At 41.5% G+C, this 26,430-nt stretch overlaps 1 protein-coding gene across 3 annotated transcripts; it reads left to right on the top strand.

The window, feature by feature from the left end:
• Window positions 1-68: 68 nt before the first annotated feature.
• Window positions 69-25,904, top strand: usp33 (ubiquitin specific peptidase 33). Of its 3 annotated transcripts, XM_037084746.1 has the most exons (25): window positions 69-126; window positions 448-584; window positions 6,923-7,021; window positions 7,512-7,565; window positions 7,695-7,757; window positions 11,892-12,041; window positions 12,314-12,422; window positions 14,804-14,873; window positions 16,324-16,437; window positions 16,717-16,795; window positions 18,526-18,970; window positions 19,080-19,220; window positions 19,343-19,458; window positions 19,932-20,104; window positions 20,219-20,289; window positions 20,373-20,406; window positions 20,509-20,554; window positions 20,670-20,850; window positions 20,984-21,110; window positions 21,232-21,401; window positions 23,569-23,650; window positions 23,804-23,912; window positions 24,594-24,696; window positions 25,368-25,436; window positions 25,683-25,840. In XM_037084746.1, exons 3-25 carry the CDS (start codon window positions 6,938-6,940, stop codon window positions 25,838-25,840), a joined length of 2,748 nt encoding a protein of 915 aa, XP_036940641.1. In that variant the 5' UTR covers window positions 69-126; window positions 448-584; window positions 6,923-6,937. The 3 variants fall into 3 exon arrangements, with proteins under 3 accessions (XP_036940641.1, XP_036940640.1, XP_036940642.1); XM_037084745.1 differs by lacking the exons at window positions 69-126; window positions 448-584 and adding an exon at window positions 3,024-3,185; XM_037084747.1 differs by lacking the exons at window positions 69-126; window positions 448-584 and having other exon boundaries at window positions 6,938-7,021; window positions 25,683-25,904.
• The last annotated feature ends 526 nt before the right edge of the window (window positions 25,905-26,430 follow it).

Raw genomic sequence — 26,430 nt, 5'->3', positions numbered from 1 at the left:
AGTTGAGCCAAAGGGTAAGTTGAGCCATCCCTTGTTGCTAGGAAACGGTTAAAAAAAAAAAAAAAAAACATTGATCATGTGACCAAGTATTTAAAAGGAAGGCACCTTTTCATGGACTCTGTGAAGGTAAGAAACACATGGGTAAAGTGGTTAGACATCTATATCCAAAAAAATACTTTTCACTCTTCAAAGTGAATCATAAGTTTCATGAGAATTGCGTTTAGACCAAAATAGATCATTTTAAATTTGTTTTATACATCGATTGTGGTATCAATGAGCTATAACATGGGGTCATAAACCTAGCATAGAAGTGCAGCATTTTAGCTGCGGGGACTAATAAAGTCAAAATGGTAGCTTTGGTTTAAGTTGGGCCTCTGGGGTGTGTATTTTGGCTGTAGCCTGTATGTCTTAAATATTAATCAAGATTCTGCATTTGCATAATTACAGAGTGGACATCATGCCTCATGTACAAGCAGGGGAGCCACCACTGATGTTCTTGAAAGAGCCACCAGTGAAGTGAGAGAAGGGAAGTCTATTGGAGCAGCAGCAAAGGATGCCAAAATATACAGAATGACACTGACGAGGTACATTGACAAAAAAGAAAATGTACCTTTGAAAAAGACTACTAGGCTATGATGGAGTGGCAGAGGCTAAAAGGATTCTCTCAGATGGCATGGAGTCTGAACTTGCCAAACATATTAAGAATCTCGCAGACCAGTTTCATGGGCTTACAACCCTCAAATGCAGAGAACTTGCCTACGAGTTTGCAAAGCGAAACAACAAATAATTGTTGTAGTCTAATTCGAAATGAATGTGTCCTCAAAAATGTAAAATCTGTGCACTGTCTCTTTTCAGATACAAGTTCCCTCTAACCATGATCTATAGTATGGATGAGACAGGTGTAACAGCTGTACAGATGCCAAAGCAAATTGTGACACAGATGGAGAAAAAGCAAGTTGGCTCAGTCACATCTGGTGAAAGAGGAGAGCTTGTAATGGTAGTGTGTGCTGTCAATGCTACAGGGAGCACAATCCCTCCAATGTTCATATTCCCGCGTGTCAAATACCATGAGCACTTTATCAGAGGAGCGCCGACTGGATCGATCGTGACCGCAACAAAATCTGGTTGGATAAATGAGGAGGTGTTTTGCGTGTACCTGGAGCATGTTATCTAACAAACACACTGCTCCAAGGATCATCCACTACTACTGATCCTTGACAACCATTCGTCACACGTCTCACTCAAATCAGTGGAGATAGCGAGGGAGAATGGGATCGTGATGCTCACTTTGCCACCTCATACATCCCATAAAATGCAGCCCTTGGATGTATCGGTCTATGGGCCATTCAAGACATATTACAACAAGGCCATGGACAGTTGGATGCGAACCCACCCGGGACAAACTGCTTCCATTTATGCCATCCCAGAGATTGTGCATGAGACCTTCCTCTCAGTAATGACACCAAGAAACATCGTGTCAGGATTCAGGTCCACTGATATCTTTCCTTTCAACCGGGATATCTTCCCACAGGAAGCACCATCCATGGTCACAGACAGACCCAACCCTGACCGGCTATCTACCCCAGCTGACCTACCTGCACCAGCACCTAGTGTCACAGGACCTGAGTCAACCTGAGTTCACAAAGGTGAAGACACAAATCTTGACTGACACACCTCAGAAGTTGTTGTCGGAAACAAGTCACAAAGAAAAAGAAAAGCAGAAGACTTCTCACGAAACGGGTGCAAAAAAACAAAAAAAACAAAAAAACAGAGAGTGACACCAAGGCATAGCACGGAGCTCCCAGCAGTTTGTATTCCCCTGCAACCTCAACAGGTGGAATATTGAGTAAAGGCGGAGGTGGGATATGGCTCAACCCAAGTTGTGCCACAATACCACTATTTTATTCAATTATGTTTACACTCATTCTGTTTGTTTGAAGGGAAGCACAACATCCTGAAATATATGTAGATATATTAGTTAGCGACAAAACTATGATTGCCTTGATGTAGTAATCCTAAATATGAAAAATTGATCATCTTACCCGTCTCCCCTATGTATTTGCCCACATGCGAGGAAGTGGACCCTTGTACTTGACTGTTCTTACACAGGAATAAGACACAACAGCTAAGAAAAAGGACAATAAATCTGAACAAATAGGTCAAGAACAGACATGGCTATTATCTAATGAGCACAAATGACCAGCAACACAGGCATAAATGAAATGTCTATATACAGTGTTTCTGACAAAATTAATTGTTAAATAAACACTTGGTGAGTCATAAATATGCAGTGAAATCAGAATACTCACCTTGTAAGTAAAATGACGGGATACAATATAAATTGCACAATGGGTGAGTCACAATAAAAGCATCTTAAGTAATTTTGTGCTAAAAGTCCAAATGATGAGTCAAAGTCGGGACCCTCTCTCGCTACCACAGCATTCTTTCTTTTGATTTACCATCTCATAAAAATGACTTAGTAACATTTATTTTACTCACTAAGACAACATTTTTACGTATTGTGCCTTGATTTTGTCTTAGAAAGTCACAAATATGCTTTGCCATCACATAGTTTTTTTTTTGTTATTTCTTCCGTTTGGGACAGCCTGTCACAAAATGCTCGTACATCACGCTAGATGGCGCTTGGGACGGGTTTACTGTATATTGCCCTACTATTTTCATCACCAGGTGACCCTTTTTGTCCCAGCCCTGTTATCTTTAATTTAGGAGAGAACTATTCAACAGAAGCTATTATTATTATTATTATTATTATTATTATTATTATTATTATTATTATTACCATAGTCACAATACTATTGGTTATATCTGCCATCATTGTTGTAGCAGATTTATTATTCTTTTTAAGACAACCTAAGTAATGTCTACCGATAATAGTGCTCATAGTGCTAACACACAAACACCTTTTTGTAAAAGTAGAAAGGGCATAAACGTATAAATGTAGTGTAATGTTTACAGTAGGATGGGGAGGGTTTATGATTTTCTTTAACCGGAAAAGGGGCGGAGACAGCTGTAACGTTAGCAACCACGCTGGGGACAGGAACGGTTACCGTTAATGTGAAGGATTGCCCTTTGAAATATGCCTGTAAATACAAACTGAACCCGTGTCTTACACATCAAATACAACTGGATCTACCTGAGAGCCGTCGTTTCTCTTCATCGTGCAGGTAAGGATCGAGGATGCCGTTATTTATGGATGCTAGCTAGCTGCTGCTGACTCCGGTGTATAGTCACTGTGGGATCGTCGGTGATCATGTAATACGGAGACGATAGCTGGCTAACGTTAGCTAGCTAGCTAGCATGCTACCAGCGAGATGGTTATCAATAGCGAACAATCTCTGCTCTAACGTTATTAAATGTGGCTTAATCCACCCGACGCTTGCTTGTTACGCCAGTACACGTTTTGTAGCGAGCTTGCAAATCTAAAGATCAGTCTGATGACTAATTATTGGCGACAGGCTAATGCTAACAGCGAAAGGTTGCTAGTCAGCCCATGACGCTGTCAACGCCTCGCCTGTGTTTGACAGCTCACTTTGAGCAGTGGACAAGGCCAAAGCCTCGCACATCTGTAATTTACGCTGTCTTTATCTTCAGAAGTCTAAACTGGCTCAACTTAAGCTGAAAACCCGGCTGAAACAAATTGGCAGTTAGCTAGTGTATTTGAAATGTCGCACTCTGTACCTAGCTAACATTAGCTGCCAGGTAATGTTACACTTTCAATATGATGGCTGATTTGACTCTTCTGTGGAGGCTCTAGTTGTTAAACTGTGCTATTAACGCACTCAGGGTTGCTATTTGTGTGGTCTTGCAGCGTTAGTGCACCACTCTTTATCGTCCAAGTTGACTAAGCTAGAGGTTAAAACTCAATTTGGCAACATCGGGTTCATATGCACCGCCAGGTTCAAGTCAACGCCCCACCCTGACTGTACCTCCTCTTTGTGCAGAATTAAACCTCCTGGAGGATAATTACGGTGGTTGTGGAGACAGTATTGTGGTGAGGATACTTTGTGATTGTGAAGGAGTGAGGATAGAGATTTTCTTCTTCACCAATGCGTGGAGGGCTTGGCAGGAAAACCATCGGCTAAATCGATGTTCCTGGTGCTTACTTTGAGTTGTTATAGTGACTGTGCACTATTCGAGGTAAAGTGAATGTATGTGAATTTCAAACAAACTGAATTTCTTAAAGTCCAGGACATTATAGGGGCCTGTGTTGGAAACTAAATAAGCACTAGTTGATGTAAAGTTGTAACCTAGTTGTAAAGTGTAGATAGCATTGATTACTTGAGGAAACAGCTGTGTGGACTTCACGGGGATCAGCCTCTTCCAGTGCTCATGCTGATCTCTCCCCCTGGTGTGTCATCTGGATACATGTTGTGTATGCGAGCAGGCAGCAGCATATGTGAACCCCAGAATTTACACGAATAATCACTTAATCAATCACAAATGTGCTAAATATAAGGTGACGTGATGTCTCCTGTGCTTTTTCACACACATTTCCATATGTATTTGTCAGCAAAAGCTGTGCATCTCAGGTCTGAAGAAGCAAGAGGTTTTTGTGGGGAAATCCGCTGAATCACGTACAGTACAGGAGAGCGCTGCTGACACCACGCCACTGACATCACACCACCGACACTTGGAAACTCCTCGAAAACCCAAATGTGCAAGGGCCTCACATTAGCCTTACCACGGGCAAAGTGGTCACACATTCATGGATGGGGATACTTGTGAATGCAGACATCTTAAGATTATCAGATGGTTGTTATGATCAATCTGGTACACATTGACAGCACAGACAAAGAGTGAAATATTAACATCTGTATTACCTCCTGGAATGCATTTGCTGGTTGACAAATGGGTTATCAATACATGAGTGTGCATTTTATGCAGCTGAGTATATTGCTGATCAAAGCTGGCCAGCTCTGGAAGTGAGAGTCGGTTGCAGAGCCAGACCTTCCGGAGGAATAACCTCCCAGAGTCACATCACATTCTGCACTTATCCGGAGCCATTCACTGAAAGAAAGACAATTTAGAGATTATTTTGAGACTTTTGAGATTAAAAAGTTATTACTCTTTACTCTTGTTAATGAACCGGACTGCAGCAATGATCTGTTTAAGTGACTGCCATTGTCACGTGTTTATGCGCTGTAATTTTAATGGAGGGGAAATCAATGTTTCTACGTGAACAACATTACAGAGAGGAGAGGGGAAAGGAAGAGAGATAAAACTGGAGGCGCTTGTGTGTGCTGAATTTAGTGATAGACTGGAATTCATATACACAGATACGCACCAGCAGCGCCTGCCATTGCTCGCTAGCTTATGGGTAATGTGCTGTAAAGTAATGTGGATGGGGTGACTTAATGCTTCACTGGTGGTGCACACCATTCAGCACCCACCATTGCTGTGAAAATGTATCGGAAGCGACTCGGGGACAAATCAGCAAGGACGAGGCAGCCGAATGCTGCATTCAAGGACTTCATAGCAACAGGCTACAAAGTGAAACAGACCATTACCTTGAGAAAACTTTCGGTCTATTTCTCTGGGTTTGAACATTGTTGTAAACATTTGAGATAATGTAAGAGTGTAGCCCTTTTGCACATTTTAATGTAACATATATCTTTTAAGATATGTGATTTCTGCTTAGCTATAAGTGAATCCACTGCCCCTCTAAAGGCTACCCGAGGCAGTTTATGAGCTTCTGTCCGTTTGAGTAGGAGGCTGGGACTGCGGCATCCTCAAGCCTGATAATGGAAATCCCCTGTAGTTTCCTATCATCCCTCTATTCAGGGCTTGTATGTCTTGTCTAGCTTCCTCTTTTCATACACATTGGATAGTAGAACTACAGCGGGATTCTATCTGAAAGGTATAAAGTTATTAACAACAGGTTGGTTGGATTGTACACCGGATCACACAGAAAAACGACTGAACAGATTTCCACAAAACTTGGATGGAGGATGGGTCTCAGCACAGAATAGATTACCGTTGTCTGATGGTGTGGATCCTGGTGTTTTTTGTCAGTTTCTCAGGGAATACTGCTGGATAAAAAAAAAAAAATCAGGCGTATTACACAAGTACTCTGTAAGTGAGTACAATTTGACTGTCAGCATCTGGCAGATTTTCATATAGTTGATCTGATGTTGGACTAGGCTTGAGTGAATTCAAGAGGAATGTTGGAGGTTTGCACTAGTTATAAAAGTACAGCTGGCTTCTTGACTCATTATTTCCACCACTCATTGACTGAGTGTTGATTGCTGACTGGGTGTTGGTAACTATAATTTTAAGTTCACTGAATAACTGAAAAGTAACTTTGTTGATGTTGCACCTGCACACACGGCAGTCAGCGATCAGACACTTGGATAAGGTGTTTAGATTCAGTAATGCAGTTTCTTCCGGGGCTTTAGAGTACCCATGTAACGACAGTCAGTATTACTTCCTCATTTCTCCTCATTGTCTGTTTATAGATTCACTGGTTGAGCTTTGGCGATTAGCAGAATTGAATCATTGAGCAGTGTCTCCAGAAGATTTGTTGTAACTTGTTCATTGGCTCTGTTTCTTTCTGCACTGTCAGCACTCAAATCACTTATGATTCAGACGGCGCTTGTTCCACATGAGTTGTTGCTGTGGTGCTATGTGCTTCCTGGTGTGCCAGTGGCTGATAATAAGCGGAATTTGTCAGTCATCCAGGCATGGAAAAACTTTAGATTATGTGGTGACTCAGGTTATATTAACCTGACTGTTTTATTTCCTCTGTGAATGTAACTCCTTTTTTTTATCACACATGTGGTCGAGAAAAACATTCATATAAAACAAGATGCATTGTTTTCAGAACTCAAAGGTCACAGTCAACTTGTGAACTCATTTCGTGTTTCTTCCTCCATCCCTCTCATTCTCTCTCCGTCTCCCTCAGCCCTGTAGGTGAGTGATGCCGCCGGCGTCCAGCTGTGACTGCCCCCACCTGGACTGCGTGGGGGAGATCACTAAGGAGGAACTTATTCAGAAATCCCATGTAAGTGGCCCTCCATCACGACCCTTTCAACTGCCCGACTCACAACAAGCCACTCTTAAAGTCTTAGAGTCCGAAGTAGATGGGGAGCTTTTTTAAACATGTAAATAAACAACCAAAAAAAACCCCAAAACAGACTGTCATTACTGCCAGCTACAGGGGCTAGGAAGCTCACCGGCTCATAATCTGCAAGTGTTCATTTCAGCACAAACGTAAATAGATAAATCATTTAATATTATGTCAATCCTTCCATCAGTTTTATGCCAATTGTTAGGGTTCAGGCTGCATGAATTCATTTGAATAATTTCTATTTCTATTAAATCGCAATCTATGTGATATTTAAAGGGTTTTAAAAGTCCTAAAAACTTGGTCGACTTGGCAAAAACTTTTCAATAATGTTTTTTTTTATATATATATATATATCCTCGCCGTGTTTCTGCTGATTCATTTTACAACATGTGACTTTAACCTGAGCTTCTCTTTGTTTTTTTAGGGCCAATGCCAAGACTGTAAAGTTGGAGGACCAAATTTGTGGGCGTGTTTAGAGGTAAGACAGTTCTCACAAGGGGGGAAAAAAAAAATAATTGACAATAGATGTTTTATGCGATAACATGTTTTTACTGTTTAGTTTTTTAGCACCCTGGTGTCTACATCTTCTGTTTGTTTTTCTCTCTAGAATGGCTGCGCGTATGTAGGCTGTGGAGAATCTCACACTGACCACAGCACTGTGCACTCGCAGGTGAGAGAGGTCAGACCTGACCAAAGCCTTTCACCTGGGAAATATTAATTGATACATAGGAATGAGCGAGAAAGGGGTGAAGTCTTGAAACTTTGACTTTGATATTGGTTTAAAAAAAAAGAGAGGTTACAAAAATAGGAGTCAGTAGAGAAGCAGGAGTAGGAACAGATGAAAGGACAGGACAGGACTGGAATACCACTTTGGAGTCCCAGGAGGCATGACTTGGAATAAGACTGCCTCCAGCACTGCTTTATTTTTAACATTCTTCTCTAACAGCCAGCACGTGCATCTTGTAGCTTTTTGAAGTGCAAGAATTGTTAAAAGACATCAAGCCAACTCTGTCTTCCTACACCTCCACATTCGGTGCAATTTCAGCTGCGGATCATCCATTATTAATTGCCATTCCTCTGGGAAGTGGGGGAGAATCAGTAATACTGTCAGTTCCATGGTTACAGTATCTGCCCCTCCCGCCTGCTCTAAAGCTTTACTCAGCCTCTGGTGTTGACTAAGGCTTTTCTTCCAGCACGCCAGGGCCAAGTGGGGTTAGAAGACGAGGAGGAAGAATATGAAAGCAAACATGTAATTTTCTTGGCCTATTAGAATACGCATAGCTGATCTAACCATTGTCCAGGAAGGGTCTGTTTGAGGGCAAACGTCCTCCGAGGCAGAGCCCTCCACACAGATGAAAGACCGGTTTTGGACAGAGAGAGTGCTGCAAAAAAAAAAGAGATGTAATATTAGCTGACTGATCTATCAATCTGCTTATCCAGGACGTCTGTCTGTGCAGAACACTAGCCGCCTTTTCTGTTTGTTGAGAGGACGCCGTCTTTAAATCTTGTAAGAAAGAAGGCCATGCTTAATTAGTGCTTTGGAGGCCCTGGGGGGGGGGGGGGGGTGCATTTAATCTCTTGACTCTACAGTGAGAAACGCTGCTTCTGGATCAGCTCACATGCATTGTCCTAGGTTACTACACTAAGAGTAAACATGAGCGCCTGTTTTGAAGTTAGAAGTTGCTGCTAGATCAGCTAATATCAGAAGCTCGACCTCTCTATGTGCTTTTGAAAACCAAATGAGATGTGTAATTAGTATTTACATACAGATCATATTTCAAACATCATTATGCATCAGAGTGAACTTCTGAAGCAAATTCAGCCAATGGTAAACTTTGGAAATCATTCCTCATGTTGCAGATAGAGGTTTGGAATGTTACCACATCCTTAAAGTTGCTTTTAGGCCACCAGTTCTTGTCTCATAATAGCAGATTTGCTGGTCTGTTCTTGAGCTACCTGACAGTAATAGTGGCTGTTCACATTTCTCAAAGCAGAAGCATGATCCATGCAAGTATGCAAATGCAAGTGCCAACACCTTGCCCAACTGGCACAAATGTGCACCCCCCCAGTGAGCATATTCTACATGGGCGCTCAGGCACAAGTGGAGGTTACAAATGTTGGTCCTTCAAACGGGCAAATTTGAGCTAATCAGAGTGTTTTCTCTCAATTGGACCACCATGGGGCGAACAGCAGGAGACAAATAATTTTTCAATCCTGTGGAAATTGAAGTTTGTCTTTTTCAAAAATAATTTTTCAACTTGAGAAAGTTGCCATTTCACATAAGCATAATCAAGTATAAGACTACAAAAGAATGCAACTAAAACGACTACACACCAAACTGTCGTGTAAGTTTTATTATTGGTTTCAGGCAGTAATATCTTGAATGCTGATGGCTGGAGAGGAGACATGGTATGGTTTTGGAGGCAAAACCAAACCCAACATGCCTTTCATTAGGAGATCACACTCTGAAGCAGGTGCTGAGTCAAAGTTGGTGGTGCAACAACACAAGTGTTTTCCACTGCAGTGCCTTATTTAGTATTTGTGAGCACAGTATAAGTTGTTGACACGCTCAGACAGGTTTTATATCATCTTCATCTCCCAAGTTTTATTCTCCATGTGAGTGTGTGCAGAAAGGGTACTTAAGATTTGTTTTGCTTGGATACAATGTTTTTTTTTTTTTTTTTACAGTATCATGTTGAACCCTGTGAACCCTAAACCAGAAGTAAATCAACATAATAAATTATCCATACGAGATCTACAGAACATTATGTGGGCAGGTTTAACAACACCCTCTAAGCTCTATAAATCCAGCTTGTTATTAATGCCCTACCTAGTATACTTTCCTTCATAAATTATTTAAGCTGAGGAGTTTCATGGCCGCGCTCAGTCTGGTGTGTCCCCTCTGTCAGCTCTGCTCTGCCCCACTGTGTGAAGGCTAATGCAGCCCTGATGAATAATACAAAGTCTGTTGGTCGGCTGCCGCTCACGTTCAGTCTCCTGTCGACCTGCCAGACAGCCGGTGTTTGTCAGAGCAGCAGTGGGTCAGCAGAACTCGGCCATGTCTCAACAGCAGCAGAAATCTATGCTGCAACCTTCACCTCTACCTGAAGCTGAGACGTTCAGCTCAGAGCCACTGAGTCTACCATCTTGTTCATAGAATGCTAAACACAGGAGTGTTTTTTTTAAAATTTTTGTCTGTCTTTATATTTAGGAGGGTAAGGGAATTGATTTTGTTTACTTGTAAGAACTCTTATAGAGCAAGTGAGGACTAGTGATCAATGACCACTTCAGAATATACTTTAAATTAAAATGAAAATAAATTTACGAGCACAAGTACAAAAACTACTGTTGTTCCAGCTTCTCTGTTGTGTGGATTTGGAGATTTTCTTTGTCTTATGTGACAATAAACTGAATATCTTTGGGTTTTGGACATTTGGTGTGACAAAAGTAGGGCTGCAACTACCAATTAGTTTATTTGATAAGTGAATTATCAATTTATCGAGAATATTTTCATGATTAATGGATTGATTTAATATATAGAATGACAACAAAGTGTAAAAAGTTGTAAAGTAAAGACTTTATATTGCTTTATTTGTCCAACCAACAGTCTAAAAACCAAATACTCTTCATTCACTGTCATACATGACAGATAGGTGCAAATTATTACATATAGGAAACTTGAGCAGGCAAATGTTTGACATTTTTGCTTAAAATGTCACATTTCTGCCTAAAATGACTGAAGTGATGAATCGATTACCAAAATCTTACAACTAACTTTTTGAGTGATCCACTAATTCAGTGCAGCTCTAGAAATAAAAGGCAAATAGAAAATGTGTGCACCTGGCATATGTAATTGTAGATCAAAAATTTTTACCCAAAAAAAGAACTGTAATGGCTGGAAAAACAAATGTAAGGAAAATACTACTGGCAAGTATGCCGACTATGCACCTTATAGTCCATTCACATGGTGATAGACTAATAACCATGTGATTTATAAGCCCTGAAACAGGACCCTGCTACTTTCCAGCTGCATCCCAGGCACCTGTATGCAACTTAACAGAGTCTTTATTGACTGCATATGGCAAGCAACTTGGCACCAACTTAAAGCACATGTTAGTAAAATAACATTTATTTATATTGGTGTTCTTTTTCAGTTCTGACTGACACTGACGGTACAGCTTCATAATAATAGAAAGTCCCATGGCATTCTGTTAAACCCATTTAACAATAATGGCAGTCATATCAGGTCAGTACTCAGGTTCGGTCAGTTCACATGTTCAGGTATTGTAATTTATCAGGAAGGAGAAAAAAAATATTAAAACATTTCTATATTGTATGACATAGGTTTCCGTCTCATCAGCAATATACCAGACCATATACTGTAGATTGGTATTGGTGGAACAGAAAGTGGTAGCATGAGACATGATCTTATTTTGGCTGTCATCTTGCATGATGCTTGATAGAAATTGTCTTGTTTTGTTGCACTGTCAGCAGTGCCAAACTCCTCCATAAAAGTTCACTTTGTGCACTGTAGATTAGACTGATTGCACAGGCCTAGCTGCCAGCAGGCGCACCTGCACGTGTTCTATAAGAGCAGAAACCTGCTGATTGTCTAAAGATGTGTTGGTAGATTGTGTTGAAGATAAAGAAGCATCTCATTGATAAAAAGTGGGATAAGATGTGCTTTATCCGCTCTTCTTTTGATGAATGTTGACACTGTCGTCTTGGTTGATTTTGCTCAGACGGTCTGATGTGTCTATTTCGAAAATGACTTTTTTTTTTTCTTCAATAACTTTGTGTGCAGGAGACGAGGCACAACCTCACGGTGAACCTGACCACGCTTCGAGTGTGGTGCTACGCCTGTGGCAAGGAGGTTTTCCTGGAGCGTAAACTAGGTCCTCACTCTCCCCACGCAAACACCAAACCCCTCCCCTCTCCACAGAATGCTGGTCAGGTAAGAACCAGGTCCACTCAAACGCACATCATCATTTACTTTACGTGTTAGAGCTGTAGTTTAATCATAAACCAGGTTTAATGTAGAGTATAGATTAAATGCAGTATGTATGTTGTCTTGTTCACTGCATTATCTCTTGGTTACATAACTATGTGCTCTCATGTGTGATAACAACCCAGAGTAACAGTCGAACTGTCGAATTGTATACTGTTATTCATTTACTAGATGAGCCTTTGATAATGGGGTCTGTTTGTTCTGTGCTGTTGCTCCAGGATAACAGCAGGGCCCCTGGGAGCCCGACCTCTCTGAGAGTGCCCCCTAATGGAGGCTGCGAAGACCTGGACATGGAGACAGAGGAGGAGGATGAGCTGCGTGCGAGAGGTCAGATAACCACAAAATGAATGACACAAATGATTATTATCGATCACGAGAGACACATTATATTTGCAAGGAAATGCTGACTTTGTAAGATGATAGTTGTTCCCAAATGTCAGCTACAAAGTTAACAAACACTTCCTGAAACAAATGCCTGAATGCGGCGAATGAAGGCTGCTTAAATGTACCTGTACCTGAATGCAGCCATGCAGAACTGTCTAATCTACAGTTACAGTGCTGCTGCAGTAGACACACACATTTCATGCCCACATTATCATTAACTCATCATTTATAATATGAAGTCAGTGAGGTGTGTAAAATTTAATTAACTTTTATCAGCTTCTAATAAAAGTATGGAAAAAAAGAACCTTGCACAGATGATTTGAGGTGACACCTCAAGCACAGAAGCTCAGTGAGTTGGTTTAGTTCAGAGCACAGTTTACGATATCAATTAATAAGAGCAATAAATGGCAAGACGAGTGTTTTTGAAGAACCTGAGGCACCGAGCAGAATTTCAACTTCAAAGGCAGACGCGCAATGACTAAATGGTTTTCTTGCTCTGTCTCAGTTCCTTTGCTAAAAGTTGTATTTGAACAAACTACAACGACCATAGCCAAAACATTCAAAATATCATTTGAAAGACAAACAAAATAAACCAGTTGACGTTTCACTGTGATTCTGAAACAGGTTTGTCAGATGTTTCCTCTGATGAGACCAGAAGAGCCTTACTGCAAAAACAGGCAACAGAAAGTCACATGCTGCCTCTAAGCAGGACTGCAGGCAATATAGCTCTGCGGGTTGACCAAGCACTAACACTTCAGTGCTGAGTACCTCCGTCCCCTCTGGAGCCACCGATGCAAACAATGTTTTCACTCAGTGCTGTGAGATGCACACAGGCTCCACCAAATGACATATGTTATGTTGAACCTCATGCGGTGCAGCTCAGGCTTTGGCACCATCACCGCCTCGGTTATTTTTGTCACAAAATACAGATCATATGAGGTGGGTGGAGTAGGAGACAGGCTTTGCAAGACTAATAATGTTCTCCGCAAAGTAAGCTGGTCACGTGAAATTGGAGGTTTTTATACCGTGAAGCACGCCTCCACAAGAGGGTGAAGGAGAGCTGGCAGGTGGCATGCAGAGGGAGAGACATGAGGCAGAAATGCTGCATGAGGTGAAAGGGAAAGGTTCATGCTGGCAACATAAAAACAACAGGAAGTTAATTATTATGGCGCGGCTGATTGTAGCTGCTCATCAACACGTCCGACATGGGGGAAGTTAAGCCTCTTAGCCTCAATTGCCACAATTTGCAGAGTCATAGCTCAGTCAAATCTCAGCACTCTCATACACATATTTTTCAATTTGTTGTGAGTTACATTTCCCAAGGATATCACTGACGATGTAATAAATCGGTGTGGAAATCATTGCAGAGAAACCCTTTTAACTCTCCCGGTAACTCTAGAGCTCGCCTGCAAATTATCAAATTTTTTCATTTTCTTCCATGTGGACGTAATCCAGCGATAGCCGCCTGTACATCGATGGGTACCTTGCAAATAGAAACTGCTGATAGCTAATTCAACATACTTTTAACGGTACCATTTCCTAAAATTCGCAAATTGTAAGAATATCAACTAAAAATGTTTTTAAATTATCAAAAATTCCCCAACTAACCAACTAGTCATGGTCCAAAGCGCCCATGCTAGTGGTGAAACACTCCCCCCGATGCCCCAAGCTCAATATCTTGAGCGCTAGCTGTACAGTTTACTGTGCTAACTAACTAACAGCGGCTACAGTGTGCAGTAATTAGCAGTTAGTGTGGTGAAATGCAGTAGGTGAAATTGCACCTATACCCTTTAAATAAGATTGAAGATTGCACTTTTTCATATTGCTATTTCAATTATATCTCAATTAATCCTGCAGCCTTTCACAATATGTAGACAAATGTAGCCTCAAAACATAAAGTTATACTCTCTCTTCACATCCCCCTAAGCATTATAGCAACCAGTTTTAAAAGGTATAGCATGATTATACACTGACTGAAAGAATACTAGCTGGATTGACAGAATCGATTTATATGAACTGTTAAGTGGGGTTTTTGGGGCAATTTGGGACATTTTATCGTGTCTGAAGTGAACTTTAAAAATCTTTGTATGAGACGAATCAGCTGTCACTGCCTTGGTCAGAAAATTAATATTGGAGACCGCTGGCCGCAGTTGCTGATTTACAAGACAGCAGGTAGCCACTTTTCCTGCTCTAGCTGTAAAATATAAATCTTGGAAATGGAATTGGTCTCCTTAACAATATAGAGGCTCTGGTTGCCATCAAAATTTACAAGCATTTGATGAGTGGCTTGTTTTAATTTCCCCGGTGTGTTGTGTCTCCCTCAGGCCTGACAGGGCTGAAGAACATAGGCAACACCTGCTACATGAACGCTGCCCTCCAGGCCCTGTCCAACTGGTGAGACATCCGTTAACTTACATTCTGTCCCCTGCATTTACCCGTCTGCCCCGCATCACCTCTCTTTGCAGTTTTTTCCTGTAACTTTCCGCTGACTACCCACACTTTCAACACGCTCCTTTCTCATGAGCCATTTGCTGTTTTACTCACCGCCTGCCTGGTTCTTGTTGTCTGTGAGTAAAGGACCGAGGCTATGCTCATTTGGGAGAGTGACGGCTGAGCGAAAATTGCTGCAGTGCACCATTTGAGATGGCAGAAATGGCCTTTTGTAGATCCCTGTAGGGTCTTCAGTTACAAATGAACACCAACTCTTTCTTACATCTCCTCCTCCGTTGCTTTGCTCTTCCCGCTATGTCTTTTTATATGTCTCCCTTAGCTGTTTCTCTCCCAGTCTGCTGCATTTTTTACATTTTTTTATATTGAACTGCCAATCCTTCTGGCTCATTCTTTAAGATTGGATTTTTTGGTGTGGTCACTTAAATTATGGCTCAACTGCAGAGCCCTGGCCTGGGTTATTACTTACTCTGTACCTCTTACTTTTTATTTATTTTTCGTGAAACAGCTTCCTCCTTTTTTAATACTATCTACCCAGGGGCTGGTACGTTTTTTTGTTGTTTTTTTTAAAAATTAAACTGATGATGCTTCGTCTGGATACAAGTCAAAAAGGGGGAAAAGATGTGGGTCAAAATTTGCAATCTAAATCACATTCCAAAAATAGGAGGAAGTGAGTCACGCAGCTGTGGAAGGAGGGACATTTTCTGAAACTTTCTCTTTGATGTCTGTTTGTGTGAGCGCCGCTTCTTTCACTTACTGTCGGGTCATTATTCAGTTCCAAGGACTTTTCTCCTGCCAAGGGAAGGGAACACTCCATGCCTTATTCATTCTGCAGTTTGTCTCTTTCTTGCGAATTCCTGTCCGCTCCGTATCCATCAAATAAAATCCCCTCAGCTGTTTTTCTTTTCAGCTATTTCCGATGTCCCTCAACTTTCAGCTGCATGTGGATTTTTTTCAGTGGCCCTGGGAATTTGTGATATTACTCGGCGAGTGAAACATGGTTTTATGACGCTAAATGAATCAGAAACACGGGCAGAAGACGGCATTATGTAGAAATGCTGAGCTTAAACCTCTTGGATTTCCTTTCCTGTGTGTCATTTTCTGCCTTTGTGTGACCTTCATGAATGTAAAAGCAGAACCACACTGAAGCTAAGATGCTTAAAAAGTCATCTGCAAACACAACAGATTGTAATTACATTACACTATCTTGTACTTCTCTGAAATATATCTGCTTCTCTTTGCCTTTTTGAGGATTATATGCAGGTTTTTGAGAATTAGCCACTGCATTACAAACTTTTTAGTAATAATAATCAATCTCTTCAGGGACAGATGTTAAGTAAAAGCTAATTTGGTGCTCGCATATGATCTGTTTATGCCCCTTTTCTTTCCACTGCAGCCCGCCCTTGACACAGTTCTTTCTTGAATGTGGCGGCATGGTGAGGACGGACAAGAAGCCCGCGCTCTGCAAAAGCTACCAGAAGCTAGTGTCCGACCTGTGGCACAAGAACAGGTAGGTGATGTTGTTTAGATCACACAAACCTCTAAGTTTGCGCCCAAGCCACAGTTGGTTTCAGATGCAAATGCTGTGGGCACTTTCATTAATTCACCATGTTTAGAGTATGACGCTAAAGTGATGGTACTGTAGCTTTGCTGCTGAACTCCTTAGCCACAGTTTTTTTTTTTTTTTCAGCTAGTCTTGATTATAAACTCTGCATCCCACTAGACTTTTGATTGTGATATCCATGTATGACAAAACTCATTAAGCAGACTGTGTTTTGTCACTTTACAGAGTCTCCTACGTGGTCCCAACCAACTTGTTCCAGGGGATCAAAGCCATAAACCCCATGTTTAGAGGGTATTCTCAGCAGGTGGGTCACTGCAGATGGTGAAATGAATGTGCAATAAAAGTGCATCTGAGCACGTTGATAATATATTTATAAAACATGGAGACACTCTTCACACAGTTAGAGACGTGCTAGACAGCATGGTTGCAATTTCGTTTCATTTATGCGTTGGAGGATAATTAGCTGATGTGTTTTAAACGAGTGGGATTTTTGCTTTTACCTCTGTGGTTTGCAATTGAGTGAACATGAATGTAAAAGGTTGAAATGATTACACTGTTGCTGGAATGTCATCCTGTTTTGTAGTGATGAGTAGGTTCTCAAAATGTGTCAAAGACTTGTGGGTAGTGCCTTATTTTTTCAGCAATGATAAGGCCACTCAGTAGAGAGGATACCTCCGCAAACAGCCACCTGAATACACCTGATTTTGTTCATCGAGATTTATCCATTATTAGAATCTTTATTGGAATCTGTCTCTTTTTGTGGATTTGCACGAAAAATGAATGGGGTCTGTGTGTGGGCGGAAACTCATCCTCCATTTTTTGGTTTGGTGAGCTGCAATGATAACTTGATTAGTTGACTGAAAGAAAATGAATTGCCAACAAGTTTTGATAACTGATTAATTGTTTGAGAAATTATTCAAGCAAAAGTGTCAAAAATGTTGCCACCTGCAGTATGTTTAATGTAAGGATTTCCTGCTTTTCTGTCAGTGATGTCTTTGGGTTTTGGACTGTTTGTTGTCCAAATGAGGCGATTAAACCCCCCCCCCCCCCATTTAATCATGAAAATAACCAGCAGATTAATCAATAATGAAAATAACAGTTAATGCAGCCCTATCATTTTCCTGTCACTAAACTTATCCTTAATGATTCTGTGCTGAGCTGTAATTATGATGGGTCTGACGCTCAGCCATAAAGTTGTCCCAGATCTTATACAGTCTCTCCCTTTTCTCTTCCACTCCATATCCCTCCGTGCTCATTCCTTTATAGAAATTACATTACCTCCAACTCAAATCACTCGTCCAGATAAACTTAGTCCTCTACTTTGCAATTACAAGCTTCTGACTTTCATTCACACACAAATGCACACATTAATCGTTTGATTTGATTCCAGGTGGTGCTTAAAAGAAAAAAAGATTTACGTGTCATAGATATAAAGAAAGACTACTCTCTGGAGCACGTCTTGTCTTTTTCCACTGTCTGTAAATAAGGGATTTATAAGCCTGAGTGGTGAAATGATGAAAAGGCCTGTTTCCTCTTGGCTTGCCAGAGTTTGTTCAGAGGAGTTAGCTGAGGAATATTCATTTGTCACGCTATGCTGGGCTGCACAGCCTTGGAATTAGCATTGCTATGAATGAAGTTAACATTCCAGGTCCTGGGAGAGGAGCGTTCATTTGGCTGGAGAGGGAGATTGGATGCTGGGGCTCATTAAGTTTGATTACACATTCATGAGCATTTGGTTTCGGATTTTGTGATGCAGAATCAGGATAAACAAGGAGGTGAAGTGGTTGTTGTTTGTAAATTGGAAAAAAAAATAGCTTTGGGAAAGCTTGGCTGTGTCTGTCAAGCTCGATTATATTTAGGCAGAATTAGTGCTGTGCTACATTTCAATGTTCTTTTCAGGGTGAGGAAATTAAGTATTTTTTTCACAGGCTTCAGGAATCAAAATAGCTGCTAAGAACTCTAACATTTTCCCAGCTAGAACTAATTTGCTACCTCAACTAACATTTCTTGTGATTTTCCCCTCTTTGCCTCCAGGACTCCCAGGAGTTTCTCCGCTGCTTGATGGATCAACTTCACGAGGAGCTGAAGGAGCCGCTGCCCGAACCCTACGACCAGTCCAGCGGCATCACCGTGGACGACGGCCACGAGGAGGACAACCGCAGTCAGTCAGACAACGACTTCCAGTCATGCGAGTCGTGCGGTAGCAGCGACCGGGCCGATAACGAGGTGCAGGGCGGGAATGTGCTAATAGAAGACACCAATGAGGCCGAGATGCTTATTCCTGAGCAAGATGAGATCCAGGCCAACAGGGAGTGGCAGAAGGAGAAGAATATGATCAATGACTTTTACCGCTCCGGAGTTAATGGAGTTATGGGTGGTAGCACTGGAGTGGACATGGACAAAGATGTTGACACTACCACTGAAGCCACACCAATTATCAGCAGCCAGGGAGCCATCAAGGTTCAAGGCAGAACAACAGGTAATTGTGGACATTATGAAGCAGAATGTCGAGCTTTATTTTTCCGCTTACTTATTCTGCATCAAATTTGTACTTTTAAAACTCTAATATGTAGCCTGTTCTCAACAAGATTCCTTCCCAGACATCCAAATGTCAACCAACAACAGACCACAGAGTCCAGTCCCGATGGAGGGACACATTCCCAAAATGTCCAGCAGCCCGCCCAAGGCTGCCTCAGGCTGGCCCAGCCTAAACCCTGCACACAAGAAAGGTACTTCTGCCTGATCAGAGGCAGCCATACCAAGATTCAAAGCTATCTCGTGCAGATCTTTGCTGACATACTGTTAAGCACTACCCTCACATTTCTCCCTCTCTGCCTCTGCGGTCTCTCAGCAGTGACCACATTCTCCCCACCAAAGAACAAGCGGCAGAAGAAATACCGCAGCGTCATCTCAGATGTGTTCGATGGGACCATTGTGAGCTCGGTTCAGTGCCTCACCTGTGATCGGGTTAGTGCGGATGCTACGGTGAATTTTTTGGTCTTACATGAGATAATGGGTTTGCTGAGAGGGTAGGATGGACAGTAAGGGGTGCACTGGAGGATGGGGCTTAGCGTCAAGTTATTTCAAGGTCCTTAAAAATGAATTTTGGGAAAGAATCTACTTCAGTGCTTTAGTTTTCACAGCTGCATTACAGTGAATTGATGTAGTATTCTGAATTTACCAGCTTGTTGTACTTGTTCTAATGCTCATCTTGACCCACCTGATCATAATTTCCACATTACTGATGATTATTTCTTAAAGATCCTGTTGCGTTGATATTTGTGATAGTACCAATAGTTATCCTCAAAGTCAAGTTTTTTTTTAACATATTGATATCTATAAATATGTTGTATTGTGATATAGCCTAAAATATTGCAATATTATTTGAAGGCCACATCACACAGCTCAGCTTTACTGTGTGTGTGTTCTGTTGCTGTCAGGTGTCTGTGACCCTGGAGAACTTCCAGGATATCTCATTGCCCATCCCGGGGAAGGAAGACCTGGCCAAGCTCCACTCCTCCACCCACCAGACCTCCTTGGTTAAAGCCGGCTCCTGTGGGGAAGCTTATGCACCGCAGGGCTGGATTGCATTTGTCATGGAATACATAAAGAGGTGTGTTGACAACACGGACACTGTTGTTGTTGTTTACATGCACGTCAAGTGTTTGTGGCTTTGTACACTGCCCTTTTTATCAATACCAAACCGTCTGTTTGTTTTTATTCCTAGTTGGTTCTGGGGTCCAGTGGTTACACTACAAGACTGTCTTGCAGCTTTCTTTGCCAGAGATGAACTAAAGGGTGAGCAAGTGGGTGGAAATCTGTTCTGCCAGCACAAACATCAAGATTGATGTCTCAATAACTGTGTGTTTTTTGTTTTCTAGGAGACAACATGTACAGCTGTGAAAAATGCAAGAAGTGAGTTACTAATTCTGAACTGGACAATACACAACAACAGAGAAAATAAATATCTGCAGCTGTAATGATTGCCCTTTATTCTTCATCTTTTTTTCCTCTTAGATTACGAAATGGCGTCAAATTTTGTAAAATGCAAAGTTTGCCAGAGGTATGGCAACAATTCTTTTTACTTTTCATCATGAAGAAACAAAAATCTTTTCTCCTAATGTCTTGAACAATCAGATTTCTAAAATAGAACCTCTGTGTGCAATCTTCTGCTCCAGATCCTGTGTATCCACTTAAAGCGCTTCAGACACGAGCTGATGTTCTCCACCAAGATAAGCACCCACGTCTCCTTCCCGCTCGAGGGCCTGGACCTGCAGCCCTTCCTGGCCAAGGACAGCTCCGCCCAGACCTCCAACTATGACCTGCTGTCAGTCATCTGTCACCACGGCACTGCCAGCAGTGAGTGGGCAAATCTGCCTTCGATTGGCACGCACGAGTGTCCTGCATTCATTAGCCCACAGAAAAATTTCACATGTACTTGTTAGGTTTATGACTGCTGCCGCTCTAACACGTTCCCCCTGTCTGATCCCAGGTGGCCACTACATAGCGTACTGCAGGAATGATGTGAACAATCTGTGGTATGAATTTGATGACCAAAGTGTGACTGAGGTGTCTGAGTCCTGCGTCCAGAATGCTGAGGCTTATGTGCTCTTCTACAAGTAAACACACACCCACAAGACTGGACATTTTAACATTCACTGTGCTGCTTTGATTTTCATAACCTTACTTTTGATTATTCCGTTGCAGTAGTGATTAATCTTTGATCTGTTCCTGTTGCAGAAAGAGTAACGAGGATGCACTGAAAGAACGTAGGAGGGTGTCGGGTTTATTCAGCATGATGGAGCCCAGCCTCCTGCAGTTCTACATCTCCCGCCAGTGGCTAAACAAGTTCAAGACCTTTGCTGAACCGGGCCCCATCTCCAACGACGACTTCCTGTGTTCGCATGGAGGTGCGTGTGACTATGTTGTCGTCATACTGAAATCACTCGGAGGTCACCCTTTCTTCCTTTCCCTGCGCAAACGCGTTGCGCTCTGCCGTCTCTTAACACGGCTTCTGCTTTCATCCTTGCCGTGGATTTTCGTCTTTGACAAAGCAGAGTATTCCCTCCACAACACTGCAGACTTCAAAGGGGGGTTTTATGTCTCTTTGTGCAGATGATCCTTCTTTCTCGTTTTAGCAGGGAAGAGGGATGGGTTCTAAAAGGGTTTGTGCCAATCATGTTCCTTTCTTTTCTGCGCTCTGTTCAGGGAGTGGTGGAAAATATGAAATTGAAAATTAAGGAGGAAAGAATGAACATTTGTGCTAAAGCTGTTAGTATACATTGGCCGTGGGGAATGTGTACAGTTGTGTAAATAAGCATGTAAAGGTTGCCCGAACCATGATTGTTTTATTTATTGCAGTTTATTTCAGCTTTCTTTTTACGCTTGTAGAATAATAACTCATTTGAATATAAAGACTTAAAGACACTGAAGGACTAAAGCAGATAATTATTGGATATTCATTTTTCTTTCAAGCTTTGCCTTTCATTCTACGGTTCATTATCTTATCCCGCCACAGTTTTTCTGCTGTAGTAAATTGTTGCTGGTTTTCTGCACCCACACAATTTGACGCTGTGTAGTCTCTGCTGGTATAGAGTGTGAGCCTCAATGTTTGTTTCATATTTTTGCTTAACTGATGTTCTGCCTTGTAGAGCGAGCGCACCATGTCCAAGGCACCATGTCCTGTAATGCGGCGGCTGTTTCCAGTCATTCCTCAACTGACTTTATCTATATAAAGACATAATAATTCAGTTGAGCTGGCTGTACTTGTTGGGTTGGGGTCAGGTTAACATCACACAGGTTACTCATCTCTTGTTCCAGGTCAAGTTGACAACTAGAACTGCTAACCCAACAAATTAGTTTGAATAAACAGCAGGCTCTCCCAGGTTCATCTTAAAACTGAAGGTCCTTCCCCATCATAAACTTGAATTAAAATTAATTAACATTTAGTGATCCTGTGTAAATGATTATCAGAATATAATTTAAAGAATTGAGATTAGAGTAGATTAGCTTCACTGGTGAGGAAAGAGGAAAGGATAGAGACGAATATAGGATAAATTAGTCCTCTAATGTAATGTTTTTGTCATACAAACCCTTAAGATGAGAGATTTCCAGTCACAAATCATGTTCTTAGTGTCAGTTTGAGAGTTTCTTTTCCAGTTCTTTTATTGGAGGGATTTTTTAGAGGCTTGAAAAGGTGAACGGGCCAAAGATTAGAGAAAACTGAACTGTTTTGTGGTGCAGAAATATGTTTTATCATGATGATAAAATTCAGATTTATCTCTGGACCCCTTGGGCTGGCCTGACCCCCAGGTTGGATACCACTGATCTAATTATAGGGACTGAAGGCAGGAAAAAAGGGGAAAATATTAGATTAATATTAGAGATAAACACACATTTCCTGCAGTTTCCTGTGAAATGTGGTTATCAAACACTTGTGACAAATGCATGTAGTTAATCGAGGCAGGATATTTATAGTTTTAGCTTTAAAGGGGCACTGTGTACTTTTGCAGGATAAATTCAAACTCAGAGTTTTACTGTTTTACTATTTACAACTCAGAAATATATAGTTTTTTTTCACATGACTGAATAAACAAGCTGTTCTCACAGGGTTAATATGGTCCCCCAGAACACTGTTTGAAGCTAGAAAGTTGGCAGGGTCCTCCACATATAAAAAAAGTAAAACAGTATAAAACTATGTTGTCTTTTAAAGTCCATTTGTTTATTCAGTCATGAAAGCAAAGACTTTGTTCATTTAGTTTGTTTAGATATAAAAAAAATCAATTTCCCTCCTGATTAAAATTTCTTCCCCGAAACCACATAGCGCACCTTTAATGTCCTAAATGACACTGATCAAACTTTGCTGGTAATTCTATAATTATAAATTACTCAAAGGGTCTTTTCTGCATTATGTTTTTTTTTTTTTTTTTTTAAATAAAATCTGTGCTGTACTGCCCGATGTATCTGGTGGGCTCAATAGTAAGGTTGGAGCTATGACTTTAGTGTAGTTGAACACAACAGCAGTCACAATGTGTCACACTGTTAATGTCTGATGGATGTTTCAATGTGTCCCATCAGGCGTGCCACCCAACAAAGCAACATTCATCGACGACCTGGTGGTAATGCTGCCACAGAACGTGTGGGATCACCTTTACAGCAGGTACATACAGAGCACACGCCGACTGTGTGCGACTGGCTGGAGGCTGTAAACATTGTCACATCTCCCATTACTCAGTGTGCTCACAGTTGCAGTGTGGTTCCCTTTGTGGCGTTGATTTCATCTGTGTGAGTTAATGTGGACTGCTCCCTGCAGGTACGGAGGGGGACCAGCTGTCAACCACCTGTACGTTTGCCACACGTGCCAGATCGAGATAGAAAAACTGGAGAAACGACGCAAGTCAGAGCTGGACATGTTCGTCAGGGTAAGGCTTCTAACCATATGTTTACCGGCGAGGAAGATGAGAGCTGTAGCCATAGGTAAAAAAAAAAAAGATGGTGTGAGTGATAATGGATAGAGTGTGAGCGTGTGTCTCTGTGCAGCCCAGTTCACATGGGTGTGTAAAGGCCTATTCTCCTGTCTATTGAACCAATTGATAGGCTGCATGTGTTGGTGCTCTTCACCCCAGCAGGAGATGAGAGGTGTGAGCCTGATGAAAGCCTTATCATTAATGCATTGGGACAGATGCAGCTGTTATTGGCGGCTCAGGCTGCCCACTCACACAATGGCTGCTCAGAGGGTGTGTGTGTGAGTGCGTGTGTGTGTGTGTGTGTGTGTGTGTGTGTGTGTGTGTGTGTGTGTGTGCTCGTGCATGCACGTGTGTGTTTTAGAAAGAGCTTCAATAAGATAACAAGAGAAGCAGGGATTGTGTCGTTTCCAAGAGAGATGAAATTGGTGCAGTGTTCTGTTAAGTCTGTCTTCTAATTGGAATAACTACCAGAGAGAATTGATTAGGTTTTCCATCTCCTCTCCTCTCAATCCTTTCATCCTCACTTAATATATATTTCTTTTACCCCCCCCCCCCGTGTTTCTCTCCCCTCTTGTCTCTACTGCTCACTCCTCCCCCATTTCCTCTCTCCCCCCTCTCCCTCCCTCTGCTCTGTAGCTGAACAAGGCGTTCCAGGAGGAGGAGTCTCCAGTGGTCATATACTGCATCAGCATGCAGTGGTTTCGTGAGTGGGAGGGCTTTGTCAAAGGAAAAGACAATGGTAATTGGACAGAAGTCTTGCCTCTGCCTCTGAGTCCTGTTTAAATGTCTGATTAAAAGGCTGAACGTTTCCTCCTGTTCTGATATCAGCTGATGACGTATCAGGGAGAAGCTGCCTTGATTATCTTCAATGTTCTCTCGCAACAAACAGCATGTGTCAAATCAATACATTTTTATGGATCGGAGAATATGGCAAATTAATGTTTTTTATGAGGGACATCCTGATTCTCTCGTTCCCAAAAGCTGCTCATGTTCAAAAGAAACTGTGAAATCCCATTTCGTCTTTTGATTTATCTTCAAAGAGTTTGCTTCAGTCCCCCGAGTCAAGTTTCCCTTCTGCTACAGCAAAAATGAAGTGTCAAAATATATTTCGGTTGCTTGCACTCGCTCTAATTTTTTTATTTTTTTTTGCTCTGTATTGTCATATCTATTTATAACGGCTTACATCTGGCACTGCAGTGAACGTCTTTTTTTCTCTGACTTCTGCTCCTCTAATGTTTGTTTTCTGTCTGTAGCGAGTGGGGAGCAGAAATTGCTTTTCATGGTGTGACAAAAACATTTGACATTTTGACATCAGTGCCGTTTGAAACAATTAGGATTGATAAATAAGCGTGTGTATTACTTTTGGATGTAATTATGATGACTGATTGTCTTTCTTATCTCCTCTTTAAGATCCGCCGGGACCCATTGATAATTCCAAGATTACAGTGAACAAGAATGGCCATTTAACACTCAAACAAGGTATTATTATTATTATTATTATTATTATTATTATTATTATTATTATTATTGTTGTAGTATTGTGTTATTTCTCTTCTTTTATGCTGCAGAAAGATGTTTTGAATCTTTGTTGGAAGCATGAAAAAGAAAAATCGAAACTGATTAACTCAGGATGAATAAATAATATCCTAGAATTGGAGAAACATTTTTGTTAGAACAAGTCTTGAGGAGCCTCTGTGGAAAATTAACTGTGTTTGCGCCCTGCAGGCGCTGACTCAGGGCAGATCTCCGAAGAGACGTGGAACTTCCTCCACTCGATCTACGGTGGCGGTCCACTGGTGACGGTTCGGCCAAACATCAGCCACCAGGAAGCAGAATCGTCACAGTCGGAGGAGAAGATCGAGGTGGAGACACGCTCCATCTAATCAAGCACTCTACCGAAAAAGACAACGGAAAACATTTAATAAACGGAAAAAGCCTTTTATTTTGCACTTGACTTTTATTTCAAAAGCATTCGAGCAAAGGACCTCATCTTTACCGCAACGTGTCAGCCTAGGAGAGCTGACGGAGGGAACTAACATGTCTGAAAAGGGATTTGTCATGTTGTACAAATCTGTATAAAGAGCTCTTAAATTTCGATTAGCACTGTAGTATTCATGTGTCAGATTGTTTTCAGAACCAAGCATTTAAATTATGTGCAGCTAAAAAAAAAAATTCCACTGAATGCCATATTTCTTTTTTTCTTTTCTTGACCAAACGAGCACATACTGTTCTGTATGTCCATGTGTCATGTGTCGCTGATATTGATGAATCACAATACATCTTGCTGTAGATATATATCACACATTTTCCTGTTGTAAGAGAATAATGTTCAATGAGTGATGAGGAGAGCAAAATGTGACACTTAAAAGTGATGAAAATCATTAAGGTTATGAAGGGACTAATGACTGAGTAGTCTCAGGAATTAATTTTGTGTTTTGCACTGTTCTGTAGACGTACAAATAGGCATGCTCAC

The sequence above is a fragment of the Acanthopagrus latus genome, chromosome 21 (genome assembly GCF_904848185.1).
Source record: "Acanthopagrus latus isolate v.2019 chromosome 21, fAcaLat1.1, whole genome shotgun sequence".
In the NCBI taxonomy this organism is placed as follows: Eukaryota; Metazoa; Chordata; class Actinopteri; order Spariformes; family Sparidae; genus Acanthopagrus; species Acanthopagrus latus.
Note: the sequence above shows the minus strand (reverse complement) of the source record. Positions and strands in the feature narration are given on the sequence as shown.

Bases quoted from the DNA above. Each gene is read 5' to 3' on its own strand.
- usp33 (XM_037084747.1), top strand. From the start codon at position 6,938: ATGCCGCCGGCGTCCAGCTGTGACTGCCCCCACCTGGACTGCGTGGGG. The intron at 19,459-19,931 runs GTTAGTGCGGAT...TGTTGCTGTCAG, and splicing joins AGTGCCTCACCTGTGATCGG to GTGTCTGTGACCCTGGAGAA. The intron at 25,437-25,682 runs GTATTATTATTA...TGCGCCCTGCAG, and splicing joins CCATTTAACACTCAAACAAG to GCGCTGACTCAGGGCAGATC.